The sequence below is a fragment of the Salmo trutta genome, chromosome 30, assembly GCF_901001165.1.
Source record: "Salmo trutta chromosome 30, fSalTru1.1, whole genome shotgun sequence".
Classification (NCBI taxonomy): Eukaryota; Metazoa; Chordata; class Actinopteri; order Salmoniformes; family Salmonidae; genus Salmo; species Salmo trutta.
Genome location: NC_042986.1, coordinates 8,411,292 through 8,430,476, shown reverse-complemented (window position 1 = coordinate 8,430,476; position 19,185 = coordinate 8,411,292). Strand labels below are relative to the sequence as shown.

General features: G+C 42.0%; 2 protein-coding genes across 3 annotated transcripts; one reads left to right on the top strand and one right to left on the bottom strand.

Moving 5' to 3' along the window:
* The first annotated feature begins 305 nt into the window (after positions 1–305).
* LOC115167833 (glycoprotein-N-acetylgalactosamine 3-beta-galactosyltransferase 1-B) lies at positions 306–7,883 on the top strand. Its single transcript, XM_029722507.1, has 6 exons — positions 306–653; positions 2,585–2,759; positions 3,211–3,346; positions 4,180–4,341; positions 4,607–5,109; positions 6,318–7,883. Exons 2-6 carry the CDS (start codon positions 2,676–2,678, stop codon positions 6,651–6,653), a joined length of 1,221 nt encoding a protein of 406 aa, XP_029578367.1. The 5' UTR covers positions 306–653; positions 2,585–2,675; the 3' UTR covers positions 6,654–7,883.
* A 14-nt stretch (positions 7,884–7,897) lies between these two features.
* Positions 7,898–11,182, bottom strand: LOC115167835 (tachykinin precursor 3). 2 transcript variants are annotated; one of them, XM_029722509.1, is made up of 7 exons: positions 10,987–11,180; positions 10,272–10,415; positions 9,906–10,005; positions 9,387–9,419; positions 9,192–9,245; positions 8,489–8,567; positions 7,898–7,989 (listed from the first exon to the last, which is right to left on the bottom strand). In XM_029722509.1, the coding sequence occupies exons 2-7, from the start codon at positions 10,383–10,385 to the stop codon at positions 7,971–7,973; spliced, it is 399 nt and encodes a 132-aa protein (XP_029578369.1). In that variant the 5' UTR covers positions 10,386–10,415; positions 10,987–11,180; the 3' UTR covers positions 7,898–7,970. The 2 variants fall into 2 exon arrangements, with proteins under 2 accessions (XP_029578369.1, XP_029578368.1); XM_029722508.1 differs by lacking the exon at positions 7,898–7,989 and having other exon boundaries at positions 8,329–8,567; positions 10,987–11,182.
* Positions 11,183–19,185: the final 8,003 nt, after the last annotated feature.

Here is a 19,185-nt window from a genome sequence, read left to right as displayed (position 1 = left end):
CTATAGTGGTCAAACAATTCATCGTGGGGTGATGGAGGGAGAAATTATACCATTTATAAATTGTATAATTTCGTGATTTAATTGCTGTATATATATTTTTAATACAGACTAGCTCCAAAATAAGTGAACATTGAGAAATGATCCAATGGATTATGTACATTTTCTGACTATTGGTTTGAACAAGGTGACGCGCAGATTCACTGACCTAAAAATAATCTTGAATTGCGAAATAACCTACACTTTTTTTCAAGTGATCTTTACCCAGGCTTCAAAAATCCTTCTAATTCTGTGTAGCGTCTCCCGCAGGCTGATCCTCTCAACCGCAAGGAGGCCACACGCAGTACAATTTCAACAAATCAAATGCTGCGGTTTCAGAGATTACCCGGTGATGCTGAAGAATGTGGATTTTACAGTAGGGTTTCTCGTGTTGTCTTTTATTTTCCGAGCGATTGAATACACGAGGGGCCTTTGCAAACTTAAATATAGGACTGACCCACTCTTTCTGTTGATGGTGTAATGTTCTATGCCGTCGGTTAGTCTCGAAATGTATGAAAAACAATAGGCTTTTGGAATTCATTGTAGTCTAGGATGCATTCAACGTAGAGGTTTTCCTTCTCACGTTGGCTACAAGCGACTCTGATCAACAAACACAGGTAATGATGATATTGATATTTTGGGACACAATAACTGGTGATAAACAGATGTAATGTATTTTGTCAGATTGGAAAGCTATTGCTTTATCCAAATGATTGACGGTGATAAAATCGTAGCCGTAATTAGCGTCACGGTTATGTTGTCTTGATGGTCTCTGTAACATTGTATCAATGAATCTCCATTCAAGACTGGCTACCGTTGTAAAAATGGCAAATGACAATGTTATGAATCTAATTGTATTTCATCTCTGAAGAATATAAATTCAGAAGAATAGGAATCCTGCAATGAATCTAAACTCTGCTTTTAACTCTCATCAATAATAGACAGAAGATAGTGGTTAAATGACGATAGCTCTAAACTGTATACAATGTTGCCCCTGTGTTATTATTGTGTTGTCACTGTGTTGGACGTGTTTTTCAGTCCTGTGTGCTTTTAAGGCAGGCAGGCAGGCAGCACAGTCTGTCTGATAAGGGGATATGCTTGGCCTACTTAGTGTACATTTTTAACTTCCTCGTCCACGATTAGCGGTCTCTAACCTCAATATAACCTCAATACTACTAGAGTGAAACAGCAAACGGGAGTGGCCAATTTGCTATAATGCAGTCCATTGAGCTACAGCAGAATTTCAGAAGTGACATTTAGAAAGACATTTCAGAAGTGCAATGGAACTACAGAGACATTTGCCACTCACTCCTGTTTGCTGTTTCACTCTAGTAGTTTCACTCTCATCTAAAAGTTATTTATACAACAAGAGGATAGACTTATCTCACTAGGACAGAGATTGGCAATTTAGATGGGGATGGGTGCCACAAAAAAATCTGAACTCATCATGGGAGGCTGCATTGGCTCAAGGGTCTGCATACACACATCCATACCCACACATGTAGTCCGAGCTGGCTCTACCATTTTGGGGGCCCTAAGCTACATTTTATTTCCCACACCTTGAGAGCAAAACATTTTCTACACATTTTGCCATGGGGCGTATAGAAAACGTTTCAGTTTTTAAAGCATTTAGCTGCAAATCTACATATTTTGCAATGGGGTAGAGAGTTGATTTTGCTATTTTATAACTCATTTCATGCAATTCTACTCATTTTTCCATGGGGCGGAGAGAAGAATTTGCAGTTTTACAGCTAATTTCCTGCAATTCTACACATTTTGTCATAGGGTGAAGAGAAATGTTTGTCGTTTTTAATATGAAGAGTCACTAATACAATTAATGGGTGCCCCCCAGTCGGTAATTTGACCATGATTACTACAAATTTAGATAGAATTCCTCTAGACTAATTTACCAATCTCAAAAAGGTTAGCTGATGCACAACCAAATTTTGAAATTGCACCTTGTGTATTCTACTATTCTAACTCTCAACAGTAAGTTCAAACTCCGACTGAGTTCCCCAAAAATATTGATCCGTAGAGATACTCTGGTTAAATAAATATGCCCCAGGGCAGTGATTGGGGACATTGTCCTGTGACGGTTGCCTTTCGAATGGGACATTAAATGGGTGTCCTGATTCTCTGTGGTCACTAAAGATCCCATGGCACTTATCGTAAGAGTAGGGGCGTTAACCCCGGTTTCCTGGTTAAATTCCCAATCTGGCCCTCATACCATCATGGCCACCTTTCAATTGGCTCATTCATCCCTCCTCCTCTCCCCTGTAACTATTCCCCTGGTCGTTGCTGTAAATGAGAATGTGTTCTCAAGTCAACTTACCTGGGAAAATAAAACGAAATAGATCAAGGCCCCTGACTCGGCCTTCAGTGTGTATAATACAGACAGTTGGACAGAACTATCATGTTCCATGCAAGATAAGTAGAGGATTAGTATCATCTATATTCTGAATATTTTGAGCCTGACGAAAACAATAGGTGAAGCAAATGGTCGACATATGTTTCCTGCCTTTTCAATCCTGTTGTGTTCCAATCTCAGAAAGAGATGCTGTAATTGGAGTGGACCAGGAACTACCAGAGAGGAGAAGGGGGAGGAGGAGGAGGAGAAGGAGGAGGAGGAGGATATCACCATGAAAGGTCTGAGTGCCTCCAGGTTCTGCTTCTACTTGGGTTTTGTAGTGGGGACCCTCAGCCTGTACCTCTTCCTACGCCAGGTGTGTACCCATCTATAATCTTGTGGCCTTAAACACCCATATCAACTATTCAGGTAGCCATATAATATTACAATAATATACTTCTGTAATTATTATTCAGTTAGCCGTATACACCTGTAATTACGGTACTCTCTCCCTGCGTTAGTGCACCTACGTAGTGCATCTGTCGTTACTGTTGACTGTGTTGATGTTTGATGCTTGCTATGCAGTGGAGGCTGCTGAGGGGAGGACGGATCATAATAATGGCTGGATAGGAGTCAATGGAATGATATCAACCACATGGAAACCACGTGTTTGATGGTTGATGCCATTCCATTGACTCCATTCCTGCCATTATTATGATCCATCCTCTCCTCGGCAGCCTCCACTGCTGCTATGGTGTCATGATGTTATCGGTCAGTAAACTTTTTTTGAACTTGTACCACACCATATTTCTAATGTGAACATACAGCTATGGTTTGAGAGGAGCATGGAGCTCCCTGTGCTGGGAGGGGTCCAGGGCAGCTCAGTAGCAGCGGTGGCAGAGGAGAGGCAGGCCAGTGTGGCGAGAGCAGCCCTCATCAATCTCAACGTCCCGCACCACACAGGTACACAAGCCCAATAAGGCCAGGACCCATCCCAGTGAAAGGAAATTGAGTGCCTCTGAAGATCTCATAAATCTGTGTTGAAGTTTGAAAGATGTGTGTTGTGAACGTTTTGTATTTTAATATCGAAAATGAACCTCTTGGCTGCCACAATTATTAAGACACTTAATTATGAAAAAAGACTCTTTCCAAAACATACATCTACCCATGTAAATATGAATAATATACGGTGTCCCTCCATAAGGGGAAACTGCACCACTGTTCGTACCCAGTGCCTTTGTTATTGTTTTGTTGGTAAAATCAACTTGTGGAGCCTCCGGCAGCTTGGTAAAACAAATTGCAGTACATATTCTGCTCTTCTATTGCTCGTGCAATGATGTCAGTGGGGGAAAAAAACAGTGTTTGTTGTAATATCATGGAGGTTCTACCAATTAGATGGGCAAACAGCAGTTGCTACATTCATTTTTGGACTTAGAAATTATATGATGTGTACCCATAGATTCTTGTAGAATATATCTTGTAAATGCCTTATGAGCTTAGTTCAACTGTCGTTAACCCATCAGAACACGAAATATAAGCTTGTTTTACGCCAATGTTTGTAAACAAAGTACATGTAAAAAAGCAATATATAGCCTCAAAACATGGTTAAAACTATAATTTTTATATCATGGATGTTCCTCGCATCTATAGCTCTGTCAATGAATTAGCTAAGCTTTACCCTTAGTTTTTTTACCGAAACAGGGGTGGGGACAACACTTTGTTATTGTTTCTACTGCTGACTGCCGCTTTAAGGATTTCAGCTTTAAAGTTGTTTCTAGTGTGGCTATGATTTTCAGGTGACTACAGTCGCGTGGCAGATGAGTTGTACCAGAAGGTGCGCATCCTGTGCTGGGTGATGACAGGTCCCAGTAACCTGCAGACAAAGGCCCGCCATGTCAAGGCCACCTGGAGCCGCCACTGCAACGTGGTGGTCTTCATGAGCTCTGTCGATGACCCAGGTAGGTACCCAGCCAGGTAGCCTAGAGAGTATTGAGGCGGGCCGCTTTGAATCCCATGACCAACGGGAAACATCTGGTCGAAAGTATCCTATATAGATGCTATCTCGTGCCTTGTTTCCCTTGAGCAAGGCCCGTAACCCTAACTGCTGTGATGCACAATGGCTGACTCTGCTTTGTGCCTGACTGACTCTGGGGGAGGTTGCATTAGAAAGCAAAAAAACAGTAGGAAAATAGACAATAACGCATTCTTCTTCTTCTTCACCAGACTTCCCCACCGTAGGGCTGGGGACAGGGGAGGGCCGCGACCAGCTCTACTGGAAGACCATCCGGGCCTTCCACTATGCCCTGGAGCATCATGGGAACGAAGCCGACTGGTTCCTCAAGGCAGATGACGACACCTTTGTAGTGGTGGACAACCTCCGCTGGGTACTGTCCAATCACACACCCGAGGAGCCCCTCTACTTCGGCAAGCGCTTCAAGCCCTACGCCAAGCAGGGGTACATGAGTGGCGGAGCGGGGTATGTGTTGAGTAAGGAGGCTCTCAGGAGGTTCGTGGAGGGGTTCAAGACCAAGGTGTGTACTCATACCACCTCTGTGGAGGACTTGGCTCTGGGACAGTGTCTGGAGAAGATGGGGGTTCTGGCCATGGACTCGAGGGATACGTTGCAGCGGGAGACGTTTCATCCATTCGTGCCGGAACATCACCTGACTGGGAAGTTTTCCAAGAGCTTCTGGTACTGGAACTACTGCTACTACCCCATCGTAGAGGTTAGTCACTGCTGAGCTCTCTCTCTCTTTCTCCTTCTCTTGTTGTCCTTCATTTTGTTGGCTTTCAGTTTCACTGATTTATAAGATACAAGCCAGAGCTCACCTTGCTCTTAGTCTCTCTCTCTCTCTCTCTCTCTCTCTCGCTCTCTTTCTCTGTCATTGTCTCTGTCTTTCTCTGTTGCTGTCGCTCTCTTTCTCTTTTTCTCTCTTTTTTTCTCTCTCTCTCTCTCTCTCTCTCTCGCCATCTCTCTCTCTTTCTTCCTTTCCAGTCTCTCTCTGTCTCTCTGTAGTACCTCACTATCTTATTAGTGTAAGACTGTTTAAGATGAACCCAGATAATAGATTACCGTTGAATTGGTGGTCAAACTGGGTCAGGAAGACAGTTTTCCAAGAGCTTGAACTTGTTTTCTCTTAAAATCCTTTAATTCAATTAATGGCCATCTGTACACTATTGTGAACCAATTGGATATTTGTGGCTCAAGGGTTTTTTGTCTATTAAAGTGTAGTTAGAGCATTTTTTGACCAGGGCATCACTGTCTTACACAAACCCTCTCTGAAACTAGCAGCCTGAATATAGGCTACATGTTATGTAAAGGATATATCACAGTGAAAATGACAACGTTAGATGTCTGTCCTTCCACAGCCTTCATAGATGAAAGAAATGACATTAAAGTGGATGATTGCTAAAGTGGATGATTGCAGTGGAGACAATGCAATGTCCACAGTAGGAACATTTGCCATTTTCTTTCTGCAGATAATTGTGCTAATTCATTGTGCTTTGCAATGCAAATGAGACACGTTTATTATGAGTCTATCAGACAGGGACCACTAAGGCACGTGACAATACACCTGGGGGTAAACAAGCTATTCGGGAGTCTTTGTGGAGGAAACATAGACAGTGTCTCCTCTGCTTAACAATGACTGTTGGTAGTGTGTTATTAGGTTTTCCCCAGTCAAATATACTTGCAGGCATGTGAAATAGACAGTGAACACTCCAAAAGTCAGTTTTAAACAGATGTTTAAGCTATCTGATGTATGCTACAGAGGAGTAGGCGTGTGTGTTCTGAGCTGTATTGCTGTGTGTGCGTGCGTGTGTACGCGTGTGCATATGTCACAGGTGTATGTTTTACAGGTGGGATTCTGTCAAAAGATACAGTGGGAGGCCATATAGCATGTTTTATAGTGGTCGGTTTGCTATTTTCCTCCAGGGTCCCCAGTGCTGCTCAGACCTGGCAGTATCCTTCCACTATGTGGACGCAGAGCTGATGTACACGCTGGAGTACTGGACCTACCACCTCCGTGCCTACGGCTACAGATACCGCTACAGACCTCCACTACCGCAGGGCCTGGTGGAGCGGCTGGCCCAGCCGGAAAGGGCCACTGTGGGGGCAGCTGGTAGAGGGACAATCCCAGCTGGTATTCTTGTCGTTGGTGGTGGAGACCAGTCCAAAATGGAGGCAGTGTCATATAAAGGGGCTGCGGGGGGAAGTAAAATCCCCATGGACAACAACAGGACTGCAGTCACACAGGAGAGACAGCGGTGATTCTCATTGGGCCGAAGCCTAACTTCCACTTAAGTGGAACGTGAACGTGGTCATGCGTTGGTGTCAATGGGACTGTTTGATTTGAAGCGTTTGAATGTGTTTTTAAGGTGGTAACGGGAGTGTGTTGTTGTGTGTGATGGATACAGGACTTGTGAAAGGGTCACGCCAGGGAACAGGTTCGATATTTCCCACATTGTGCACCAGTTCCACCACAGTTCAGGTTTGATTGGTTGGAGGGGATTTATTCATCCATATACTGCACAACTTTTTACTCAAACGTGTTAACTGTTTTTTATCGCTATCTATTGCTGTTTTATCTGAGATTCTGTTTGAATTCCAATGGTATGCCGTTAGTGACCATGTATCTGTATAAACTTCTAGATCGTTTACTTCATGTAAATGCTGCATAAAAACATTCTGACCTGGACATTTCCGATAGCATGATATCAAGCATTTCTGTGTCTTACAGTTGATTCCGAAAATCATAATTTCCACAACTAACAGTGCTCCTGTATTCCGTTCCCTTATTGACCGTCCATAACTATTCAATTCTATATTGGTATTGCACTTTTCGAGAGATATGAAGGGACCTTTATATGTGTGCACTGAACAATGGCCGTTTTTTAACGTTGTCGAATTTCCGTCAGAATATGAGGTTTTCGGCGTCAGGTCAAGCTGATAGAGCACATTTTTGAATGGTATTACATTGCTCTGTGGTGTAACTAAGTGTGAGTGTGTTTCATGTCAAATGTAAAACCCATATGTTTTTAATATCCACTATATTCAAGATAATCTGCTAAGCAGTTGAATGGCCTTAAAGTGGGGTAGATTACACTTACTATAACTACAGTACTAAAGTATTTTTTTGTACAGTACTACTTAATGTTCATTTTTGGTTACATATTCAAAGTGCCGGATGGCAGCATCTTTCTCGTTGCTATGATGGTGGGTTTAAAATGTTGTAACCAAATATCTTTCAGTTAATTGTCAGTATTGTTGCCACATTTTATTATTTATTTCATTTGAATCACAAACATATGGTAAAGAAATAGATCTTATCAGATGGGACTGTTGCGGATATCTTTCAGATAATACATTATATAGCAATTAGTTACTATGACAACCCATCAGGGCACATGTTACAGTAGCAGATTGATTTTGGTCAGTTTAAATTCCATAGATGTTTTCGCAAAATACTTTTGTTTTGTAAAATAAATAGTTGTCCCTTTCTGTGTTGTGTAATAATAACTCCAATCTTCAGAGAAGGGGTTTTGCCTTGGCTGGATGTTAGGGATGGGTTCTGGATGACTGTCTTGTCTACAGCCCACGCTGAAACCTGGATGAGTGAGACAATAACAGTGGATTTTTAGTTATACATTTACAATCAGTAAAGTTTCATGAATGTGTTTTTAAAGCTTCTAGTATTGTTTAATGCAACGCAGAACATGAGAAAATATGAAGCACTTGATAACTTATTGTTATTCAATGTATTCTACACTCTTAGGAAGAAAAAAAAGGCTTCCAAAAGGGTTCTTCTGCTGTCCCAATAGGAGTACCCTTTTGGGTTCCATGTAGAACCTTCTGTAGAAAGAAAGGGTTCTACCTGGAACCAAAAACAGTTAATCAAATGGTTCTCCTATGGGGACAGCCGTAGAACCCTTTAAAGTTGGAGATACCACCTTTTGTCTCAGAGCGTACTACATAGAGAGATGAGCTAATGCTGATACATTTACTGTATTGAAGGCATACATGGAAACCTGCGTAGCATAAAATGCACGCAGTCTACTAAATGATATGGGAGAGAAAATGCCTCACACACACACACACACACACACCTCAGTCTGCACTTATTAAAGAATAAGCCTCCTCTTCTTGTCTCAGGGTATGCCTCCTTTCTCAAAGGACGCATGTTACCTGTTAGAGAGAACACACATTGAGTCACTGAGCTGAACAAATCTCCACTGCACATTGGATTATTATGGAGGTATAGATGAATTAACCTTTTACTGCAGTGGGCTAAATCAGGGTCACACAGTGTTTCTTGGTAGTCTTAAACACATCTACTTTGAAACAAAAGTACACACCTCACGCACATGGTTATGGACTTAAGAAAAGAAGACATCTGGACCATGTCAGATATAGAGTTAAAATGTATTACATTTTGAGTTTGCATCCCAATATTTCTCTTTATATACATCACAGAAGACTGAATTATAACAAAACCGCTTGACATAGAAACACTGGGTTTTCAGAGTAAAATAAACATGTACTAATTATGAAATTATGAAAAATATTAATAACATTCCACCCATGAGGCCACTAGAGGGCGTTTTGGTCATTTGACTGCAGGTAATGTATGCCACTTAGCAGATGCTTTCATCCAAAGCAACTTAAAATATGATCGCTGTATGAATGAGCCCATGACCTTGGTGTTTATTGCTAGTACCACACTCTTATCAACTGAGCCATACAAGCTGAGCTGCAGAGGACCATTAGATTAGATTAGATTCTCATGCCCACCCACCCACCCACACTCACCTTGTTCCAAGTTTCTTCTGCCCATAAGCCCAACAAAGACATCATCCATCTCTCCTGTGACAAAAACGGTTAAATCATTATCAAATGCCGGTGTTCGCAGTATATGAAATTACATTTGTCGTTATTGTTCTATTAAAGTTAATAACATTTCTATTGATATGTAAAACAAACAGTAAATCAATGGTTATTCCTTACTTTTATGTGGAGAGGGAGGTAGGTCATAAATATCTGTGAAAAAGCAAGTCAATTGTAAAAAAATGCATAAAACCCAATAAAAATGTTTATTCAATAAAAAGTAAATTAGTTCTGTGAATAAAGTAATTTCCCTGCAGTGAACTCCTGCTTCAGCACTGAACATATTTGAGTAGATAAAGACTAGGACACATTGTTAATTTAGTCAAAACAGAGAAGTCTCAGTGACACAGTATCAGTATAACCCCCTCTATACATCATCACAGATTACTCAGTGCATGAATTGGGCAGGAGCTCACCAGAGCTGAGTACCCGCACCTCCAATTATCTCCCATTCCTCTTACAGAATATTAGCTCAAAACTATAGTGGCGCTCCTGCACTTAAATATAAACAGTACTGGCACCCAAATGAGTACAGGAACCTATTTCAGTCCAAGTCAAGCACCGAGACAACTGTTGTCTGCTGAGGGTCTTAACTTTGATTGATTGATGGTAAGATGCAGAGACAGAGCTGAAGCTTACCAGCGCCCCTTCTCCCCATCAGCCCAACGAAGCTGTCGTAATCCAGGTCGTTATATCTCTTCAGAATGGACCGCTTGAGCTTTTCAAGACCTGGAGTATCCTGTAAAGACAATGATGATATGTCATTAATAAGCATCGTTTTCTTCCATTCGTAGACATGAAATCAGTCCCCCCCCACAAAAAAATAATAGGGATGACACGTGAACAAGGTTATCTTTCCGCAGATGCGGCTTTAATTTGATCAGATCCCTACAGTAATTTGCTTTGAATTCACAATTATGTTTTAAACCATTATATTCAAAACATTTTTTTTAACGTTACCATATGAGGGTTAAATAGATACGGTTGGATGAGAAACTTCCTTACCTCTGAGTCAGCAGTTGATCTGTGCGCCCCAGCAGCAGGCTCCTCGCAGGTGGACTGGCTTGAGCGGAGTTTCATGACGAGGAACAGAGTCACCAGTAACAATCCGTTTTTCATCTTCTTAACACCACCTGTAGCCTAGACAAGCTGTGATGTTGGGTTGACAATAATATCAACATTTAGAGATATATTTGTTTGACGCATTACAACAAATAACTTCCAAACTGCAAAAATGCTTCATTAGAGCTCAGCTGAAACCAGCGAACGTCCACCAAATAAAAAAACGGACTCGACACATTGAAATTCCATAATGAATAATAGACTAGAAGACTGCAACAGCAGGCCTAAACATTTGTTTCTCTTCTAAAATGTAGTGATAAATGGTTTTAAATTGTGCGTAATGCGCACGGAATGTTTGCCATTTATTGTGAAATGAAAGGCTATATTACTAAACCTTGACAGTCATTTGATTTGTAGATATGTTTTCCGAATAGGCTACAACAATTACGCTATCATGTAGGCTATAGGCCTATAGAAAAAGTCCGAAATGTTTTTGTTGTTCAGCATGCAGACAAAGTTGATTCGTTGCGTCTCCAAATGTCCCTGCAAAACGCCCGCCATCCAACTGATGGACAAATACATTCGGAATAACTTGAAATAGACTCTATAACAAAAAAAATACGGTACACATCTATCAAAAATATATATATATATTTACCTGTTTTCTGACGTGGTAATATTCGAATTTGAATATTATGTTAGAGACAGCTGGAGAAGACCGTGCGCGCGCCCCGGTGCAGATGCTTAGTGGTGAGAGCGAAACGATGATACGGAAAGCTCCTGCAGTGCAACGACGAGATCCACGAGGACAGAGTGATGTGTACACTTATCTGTTTATTAAATCATAGCTGTGTATCTGCGCGAGTCCAATCAGCTTCAGAAACGTAGGTGGGGTCTCGACGTCTTATATCACATTCTCGTGTATCCTCATAGTCATACCACTGATGATGATGATGATGATGATCAGGATGTTAAAATGGAGCCAATGGCGCCTAGCTGTCATCCGAAAAAAGAACACCATGATCCATTCAGTGTCGCCAAACGTTCCATGATCCTATTCTTTGATAGGCGACATTTACACAAATCTGATTGGTAGGCTTGTGAAGTTCAACGGATGCTGGTCTTATGACTTCAGTTGGTTTTCTTATTTTCAAATGGTTGTGGTAAAGACTGTAGGCCTATAAATCGGTTGGAGTTGATTCATATTTAGGCCCAACGGTTTCATTTTTCAACAGGTTGGGACCAACATTTCAAAGACAGTACCACGTGGAACTGTATTGCTCATTATCTCTCTCGTTGACTGACTTGAATACTGTTTGCTCTGCCCTAGTTCACTGCAAAATAGTTTGTCTCCTCGTGGTGCCCTGTCCTCTTGATTGCTTAATTGTAATGGTCATTGACGAGAGCCCAATCCATCTAGGAAGTCATTAGGCGACAGAGATAGGAGCTGCCACAGCAACATGAGACTACATGGATGGATGTCTTGGAGAGAGCAAATTGAGCGCCTGCCTACGTGCGGAGTTGATTAGGGAAGAGCGAGCGGGAGAGAGGAGTCATCGGTGGCCTATGCGCTCTGATGAGTGATGGATGGATCTAAGAACAGAAGTATGGAGATGAATAAACTATATTATTCAGATGAACATACCTGCACTTTTTTATATACTCAAATAATACCTAAGGAAATTGAAATTCTCTCCCCCCCTTCAAAAACAAAAACATGAAATGAACGCTAAATTCGAATGTAAATGCATGTCCAGCATAATTGCTCTGAGGACAGTTTTAGAACATTTGTTTACTGTGTGAGGGAATTGAAATTCAAAGTAAATTTCAGATTTATATGCAGGTTTGACCTAATTGAACCCAGCAAAGTAATGTGAATGAGTCTGTCGTGACTCATGAGTTGATTGCTGCAGCCATAAAATAAGTCCATGACTCAAATAAGTGTGTGTGTCCGTGTCCATTTGTGGAGTCCATGTTGTCCACAGCCTAGCGAGAGAGAAGAAGACATTTGGTATTGTTTCATCACAATTCAATCGGCTAAAGATGCCAAAGTGATTGGCAGTCAGTCTCTGTGTGTGTGTGTGTGTGTGTGTGTGTGTGTGTGTGTGTGTGTGTGTGTGTGTGTGTGTGTGTGTGTGAGTGTGTTTGTGGGTCTGTGTTTCCAAACGTCTTTTTAAATTGCTTTCTCTGCTGCTAAATTTTTACTTAAACGCTTCTGACAGCCATTGCAAACAAATGTCAATTCTGCAACTTTCCTCAAGCATGACATTAGACCCAAAGGATATGATTCTTTTCCTCACCAGGAAGAAGAATATTGATTGAAGTGTGTGAAGCATAGTATCAGTCATTTGTTGAAGCCTCTGTTTTCTGGGAAATGTCAAAACCACAATGATTTTTGATAGTTTGGTGTTTCCTTCATATGCAAATGTACTATTATACCAAAATAAAACATTTTTATCACTTCATTTTTCAAAAATGAAAACGTAATCTCTTACCAACACTTGAACGCAACTCAAAGCAGTGTTTAACAGCAGTAGGCAAATAAATCAGCAACTATTTTGCCTCACAATTAAGCATATTCTGGCAATCAGATTCAACTACAATGGATGTTTTGTGAATCACAGCATACCACATCTGTACAAGCCATTCATTTTTAATTTATATAAACTTTAAAGATCGTAGCGCCTGGGGACGATGGCTGTGGGGAATATAACAGATGAGAACAACACACACACACACACACACACACACACACACACACACACACACACACACACACACACACACACACACACACACACACACACACACACACACACACACACACACACACCATTGGGGAGATAACAGATATGAACGACTTCAGTCTCTAGGTACTGTGATTAGAAAGAGGAGGGACTACATACATAGAACAACAAAGGACAGGCATGGAAGCAAATGTTCCAATGGTTGCATATTCCAAAAGGTTAACAGTGTAGCGCTTTAATAATGAACTCCAGGCCATATTTGGTTGTTCCTGTATTTTCTAGATACACAAGTAGACCAAAGAGTGGGTGTTGGTGTGTGTGGTGGCCAAGCTGGTGTGCGGAGGTGTCAGGTCGGGGGTCGGGGGTCGGCGGTGGAGAGATCTGACAGCAGTGGGGGCGAGGAAGTCGTTAATCTGTTACATAATTGATGATTTTTTATTGATGATTTTACCCTTCCTTCTAATCAAAGGATCTCACTCTGAATACTAACAGTGGGCTATAAGTGAGCCCTGGGGCTGGGTGCCAGAGGGGATGTTTACCTGCTGGTACTGGTCCCTAGCTGGGGATGGGGAACCCTCTCTATCTCTGTATGTCTCTCTCGCTCTCTCTCTCTCTCCATTGCTCTTGCTCTCTCTCAATTCAATTCAATTCAAGGGCTTTATTGCCATGGGAAACATATGTTAACATTGCCAAAGCAAGTGAAGTACGTAATAAACAAAAGTGAAATAAACAATGCAAATTAACACTAAACATTACACTCACAGAAGTTCCAAAAGAATAAAGACATTTCAAATGTCATAGTATGTCTGTCTACAGTGTTGTAACGATGTGCAAATAGTTAAAGTACAAAAGGGAAAATAAATTAACATAAATATGGGTTGTATTTACAATGGGGTTTGTTCTTCACTGGTTGTGGCAACAGGTCACACATCTTACTGCTGTGATGTCACGCTGTGGTATTTCACCCAGTAGATATGGGAGTTTTTCAGAATTGGGTTTCTTTTCAGATTCTTTGAGGATCTGTGTAATCTGAGGGAAATATGTGTCTCTAATATGGTCATACAGGAGGTTAAGAAGTGCAGCTCAGTTTTCACCTCATTTTATGGACAGTGTGCACATAGCCTGTCTTCTCTTGAGAGCCAAGTCTGCCTACGGCGGCCTTTCTCAAGGCTATGCTCACTGAGTCTGTACAAACAATAGTCAAAGTTTTACTTAAGTTTGGGTCAGTCACAGTGGTCAGGAATTCTGCCACTATGTACTCTCTGTTTAGGGCCAAAGAGCATTCTAATTTGCTTTGTTTTTTTGTTAATTCTTTCCAATGTGTCAAGTAATTATATTTTTGTTTTCTCATGATTTGGTTGAATCTAATTGGTGTTGCTGTCCTGGGGCTCTGCGGGTGTCACGACTTCCACCGAGGGTGGTTCCTCTCCCTGTTCGGGCGGTGCTCGGCGGTCGGCGTCGCCGGCCTACTAGCCGTCACCGATCCATTTTTCTTTTTCTGTTTGTTTTGTCTTTGGTTTTTTCACACCTGGTTTCGTTTGCTTTAATTTCTGTGTGTATGTTTTACCCCTGTTGCTTGCTTAGGTTTGTGTGGGATTATTTGTCTCAGGTTGCTCGTTGAGGTTGTGCATCAGTTTATTTCACGTATATACCGATGGTGTATAAGTTTGCGCAGTGTTGTTTTTTCCTCCTTCCGTGAGTAACTGTATTCTCTTTTTGTCGTGAGTGTTGTTATTGGTATTGTACCTGTCTTTTTGTTGTGGACTTGCCTATTAAAAGACGCTCCTTGGACATCTCTGCTCTCCTGCGCTTGACTCCTTCACCTACAGTACCTCATAATCAAAACCTAACAGCGGGGTCTGTTTGTGTTCATGAACAGAGTACCAGGACCAGCTTGCTTAGGGGACTCTTCTCCATGTTCATCTCTCTGTAGGTGATGGCTTTGTTATGGAAGGTTTGGGAATCGCTTACTTTTAGGTAGGTGTAGAATTTAACGTCTCTTTTCTGGATTTTGATAATTAGCGGGTATCGGCCTAATTCTGCTCTGCATGCATTATTTGGTGTTTTACATTGTACACTGAGGATATTTTTGCAGAATTTTGCATGCAGAGTCTCAATTTGGTGTTTGTCCCATTTTGTGAATTTTTGGTTGGTGAGCGGACCACAGACCTCACAACCATAAAGGGCAATGGGTTCTATAACTGATTCAACTATTTTTAGCCAGATCCTAATTGGTATGTCAAGTGTTATGTTCCTTTTGATGGCATAGAAGGCCCTTCTTGCCTTGACTATAAGCTCGTTCACAGCTTTGTGGAAGTTACCTGTGGCATTGATGTTTAAGCCGAGGTATGTATAGTTTTTTATGTGCTCTAGGGCAACAGTGTATAATTTGTATTTGTGGACCTGGCGACTCAACCTTTTTTGGAACAATATTATTTTTGTCTTACTGAGATTTACTGTCAGGGCCCAGGTCTGACAGAATCTGTGCAGAAGATCTAGGTGCTGCTGTAGGCCCTCCTTGGTTGGTGACAGAAGCACCAGATCATCAGCAAACAGTAGACATTTGACTTCAGATTCTAGTAGGGTGAGGCTGGGTGCTACAGACTGTTCTAGTGCCCTTGCCAATTCGTTGATATATGTTAAAGAGGGTGCAGCTTAAGCTGCATCCCTGTCTCACCCCCTGGCCCTGTGGAAAGAAATGTGTGTTTTTTGACAATGTTTGTGTACATGGATTTTATATTGTCATATGTTTTTCCACCAACCCCCCTTTCCATCAGTTTTTATAGCAGACCCTCATGCCAAATTGAGTCAAAGGCTTTTTTGAAATCAACAAAGCATGAGAAGACTTTTCCTTTGTTTTTGTTTGTATGCTTGTCAATTAGGGTGTGCAGGGTGAACACGTGGTCTGTTGTACAGTAATTTGGTAAAAAGCCAATTTGACATTTGCTCAGTACATTGTTTTCACTGATGAAATGTAAGAGTCTGCTGTTAATGATATTGCAGAGGATTTTCCCAAGGTTGCTGTTGACGCATATCCCACGGTAGTTATTGGGGACAAATTTGTCTCCACTTTTGTGGATTGGGGTGATCAGGCCTTGGTTCCAAATACTTGGGAAGATGCCAGAGCTAAGGATGATGTTAAAGAGTTTAAGTATAGCCAATTGGAATTTGTTGTCTGTAAATTTTATCATTTCATTGACGATACCATCAACACCACAGGCCTTTTTGGGTTGGAGGGTTTGTATTTTGTCCTGTAGTTCATTCAATGTAATTGGAGAATCCAGTGGGTTCTGTTAGACTAAGATTTGTTTTTGATCATGTATATGTTTTTGCTGTTTGTTCTTTGTTATAGGGCCTAAAAGTTTGGAGAATTGGTTTATCCATACATCTCCATTTTGGATAGATAACTCTTCGTGTTGTTGTTGGTTTAGTGTTTTCCAATTTTCCCAGAAGTGGTTAGAGTCTATGGATTCTTCAACTACATTGAGCTGATTTCTGATGTGCTGTTCCATCTTTTTCCGTAGTGTATTTCTGTATTGTTTTAGTGATTCACCATAGTGAAGGCGTAGACTCAGGTTTTCTGGGTCTCTATGTTTTTGGTTGGAAAGGTTTCTCAATTTCTTTCTTTGTTTTTTACAATCTTCATCAAACCATTGTCTTGGTGTTAATTTTCTTCTTTCTGATTGACATTTTTAGATTGGATAGGGAAGCTGAGGTCAAATATACTGTTTAGGTTTTCTACTGCCAAGTTTACACCTTCACTATTACAGTGGAAGGTTTTGTCCAGGAAGTTGTCTAAAAGGGATTGAATTTGTTGTTGCCTAATTGTTTTTTGGTAGGTTTCCACACTACATTCCTTCCATCTTTAACATTTCTTAATATTATTCAGTTCCTTTGGCTTTGATGCCTCATGATTGAGAATTGCTTTGTTTAAGTAGACTGTGATTTTGCTGTGATCTGATAGGGGTGTCAGTGGGCTGACTGTGAATGCTCTGAGAGATTCTCGGTTGAGGTCAGTAATAAAGTAGTCTACAGTACTACTGCCAAAAGATGAGCTAGAGGTGTACCTACCATAGGAATCCCCTCGAAGCCTACCATTGACTATGTACATACCCAGCGTGCGACAGAGCTGCAGGAGTTGTGACCCGTTTTTGTTGGTTATGTTGTTGTAGTTGTGCCTAGTGGGGCATATGGGGGATGGAATGCTGTCACCTCCAGGCAGGTGTTTGTCCCCCTGTGTGCTGAAGGTGTCAGGTTCTTCTCCAGTTCTGGCATTTAGGTCACCACAGGCTAGTACATGTCCCTGGGCCTGGAAATGATATGATTTCCCCATCCAAATCAAATCAAATCAAATGTATTTATATAGCCCTTCGTATATCAGCTGAAATCTCAAAGTGCTGTACAGAAACCCAGCCTAAAACCCCAGACAGCAAGCAATGCATGTGAAAGAGGCACGGTGGCTAGGAAAAACTCCCTAGGAAAAACTCCCTAGAAAGGCCAAAAACCTAGGAAGAAACCTAGAGAGGAACCAGGCTATGAGGGGTGGCCAGTCCTCTTCTGGCTGTGCCAGGTGGATATTATAACAGAACATGGTCAAGATGTTAACATGTTCATAAATGATCAGCATGGTCAAATAATAATAATCATTGTAGTTGTCGAGGGTGCAACAAGCACGTCCGGTGAACAGGTCAGGGTTCCGTGGCCGCAGGCAGAACAATTGAAACTGGAGCAGCAGCATGGCCAGGTGGACTGGGGACAGCAAGGAGTCATCATGCCAGGAAGTCCCGAGGCATGGTCCTAGGGCTCAGGTCCTCCGAGAGAAAGAAAGAAAGAGAGAAAGAGAGAATTAGAGAGAGCATATTTAAATTCACACAGGACACCGGATAAGACAAGAGAATACTCCAGATGAAACAGACTGACCCTAGCCCCCCGGCACATAAACTACTGCAGCATAAATACTGGAGGCTGAGACAGGAGGGATCAGAAGACACTGTGGCCCCATCCGATGATACCCCCGGACAGGGCCAAACAGGCAGGATATAACCCCACCCACTTTGCCAAAGCACAGCCCCCACACCACTAGAGGGATGTCTACAACCACCAACTTACCGTCCGAAGACAAGGCCGAGTATAGCCCACAAAATCTCCGCCATGGCACAACCCAAGGGGGGGCGCCAACCCAGACAGGAAGACCACGTCAGTGACTCAACCCACTCAAGTGACGCACCCCTCCCATGGACGGCATGGAAGAACACCAGTAAGTCAGTGACTCAGCCCCTGTAATAGGGTTAGAGGCAGAGAATCCCAGTGGAAAGAGGGGAACCGGCAAGGCAGAGACAGCAAGGGCGGTTCGTTGCTCCAGCCTTTCCGTTCACCTTCACACCCCTCGGCCAGACTACACTTAATCATAGGACCTACTGAAGAGATAAGTCTTCAGTAAAGACTTAAAGGTTGAGACTGAGTCTGCGTCTCTCACATGGGTAGGCAGACCATTCCATAAAAATGGAGCTCTATAGGAGAAAGCCCTACCTCCAGCCGTTTGCTTAGAAATTCTAGGGACAATTAGGAGGCCTGCGTCTTGTGACCGTAGCGTACGTGTAGGTATGTACGGCAGGACCAAATCGGAAAGATAGGTAGGAGCAAGCCCATGTAATGCTTTGTAGGTTAGCAGTAAAACCTTGAAATCAGCCCTTGCCTTAACAGGAAGCCAGTGTAGGGAGGCTAGCACTGGAGTAATATGATCCAATTTTTTGGTTCTAGTCAGGATTCTAGCAGCCGTATTTAGCACTAACTGAAGTTTGTTTAGTGCTTTATCCGGGTAGCCGGAAAGTAGAGCATTGCAGTAGTCCAGCCTAGAAGTAACAAAAGCATGGATTCATTTTTCTGCGTCATTTTTGGACAGAAAGTGTCTGATTTTTGCAATGTTACGTAGATGGAAAAAAGCTGTCCTTGAAACAGTCTTGATATGTTCTTCAAAAGAGAGATCAGGGTCCAGAGTAACACCGAGGTCCTTCACAGTTTTATTTGAGACGACTGTACAACCATCCAGATTAATTGTCAGATTGAACAGAAGATCTCTTTGTTTCTTGGGACCTAGAACAAGCATCTCT

Excerpts from the sequence above, each read along its gene's own strand:
- LOC115167833 (XM_029722507.1), top strand. The coding sequence starts at position 2,676 with ATGAAAGGTCTGAGTGCCTCCAGGTTCTGCTTCTACTTGGGTTTTGTA. Across the intron at positions 3,347-4,179 it reads CAACGTCCCGCACCACACAG|GTGACTACAGTCGCGTGGCA; the intron begins GTACACAAGCCC and ends TATGATTTTCAG. Across the intron at positions 4,342-4,606 it reads GAGCTCTGTCGATGACCCAG|ACTTCCCCACCGTAGGGCTG; the intron begins GTAGGTACCCAG and ends CTTCTTCACCAG.
- LOC115167835 (XM_029722508.1), bottom strand. The coding sequence starts at position 10,385 with ATGAAAAACGGATTGTTACTGGTGACTCTGTTCCTCGTCATGAAACTC. Across the intron at positions 9,420-9,905 it reads GATGGGGAGAAGGGGCGCTG|ATATTTATGACCTACCTCCC; the intron begins GTAAGCTTCAGC and ends GCTTTTTCACAG. Across the intron at positions 8,568-9,191 it reads CAGAAGAAACTTGGAACAAG|GTAACATGCGTCCTTTGAGA; the intron begins GTGAGTGTGGGT and ends TCTCTCTAACAG.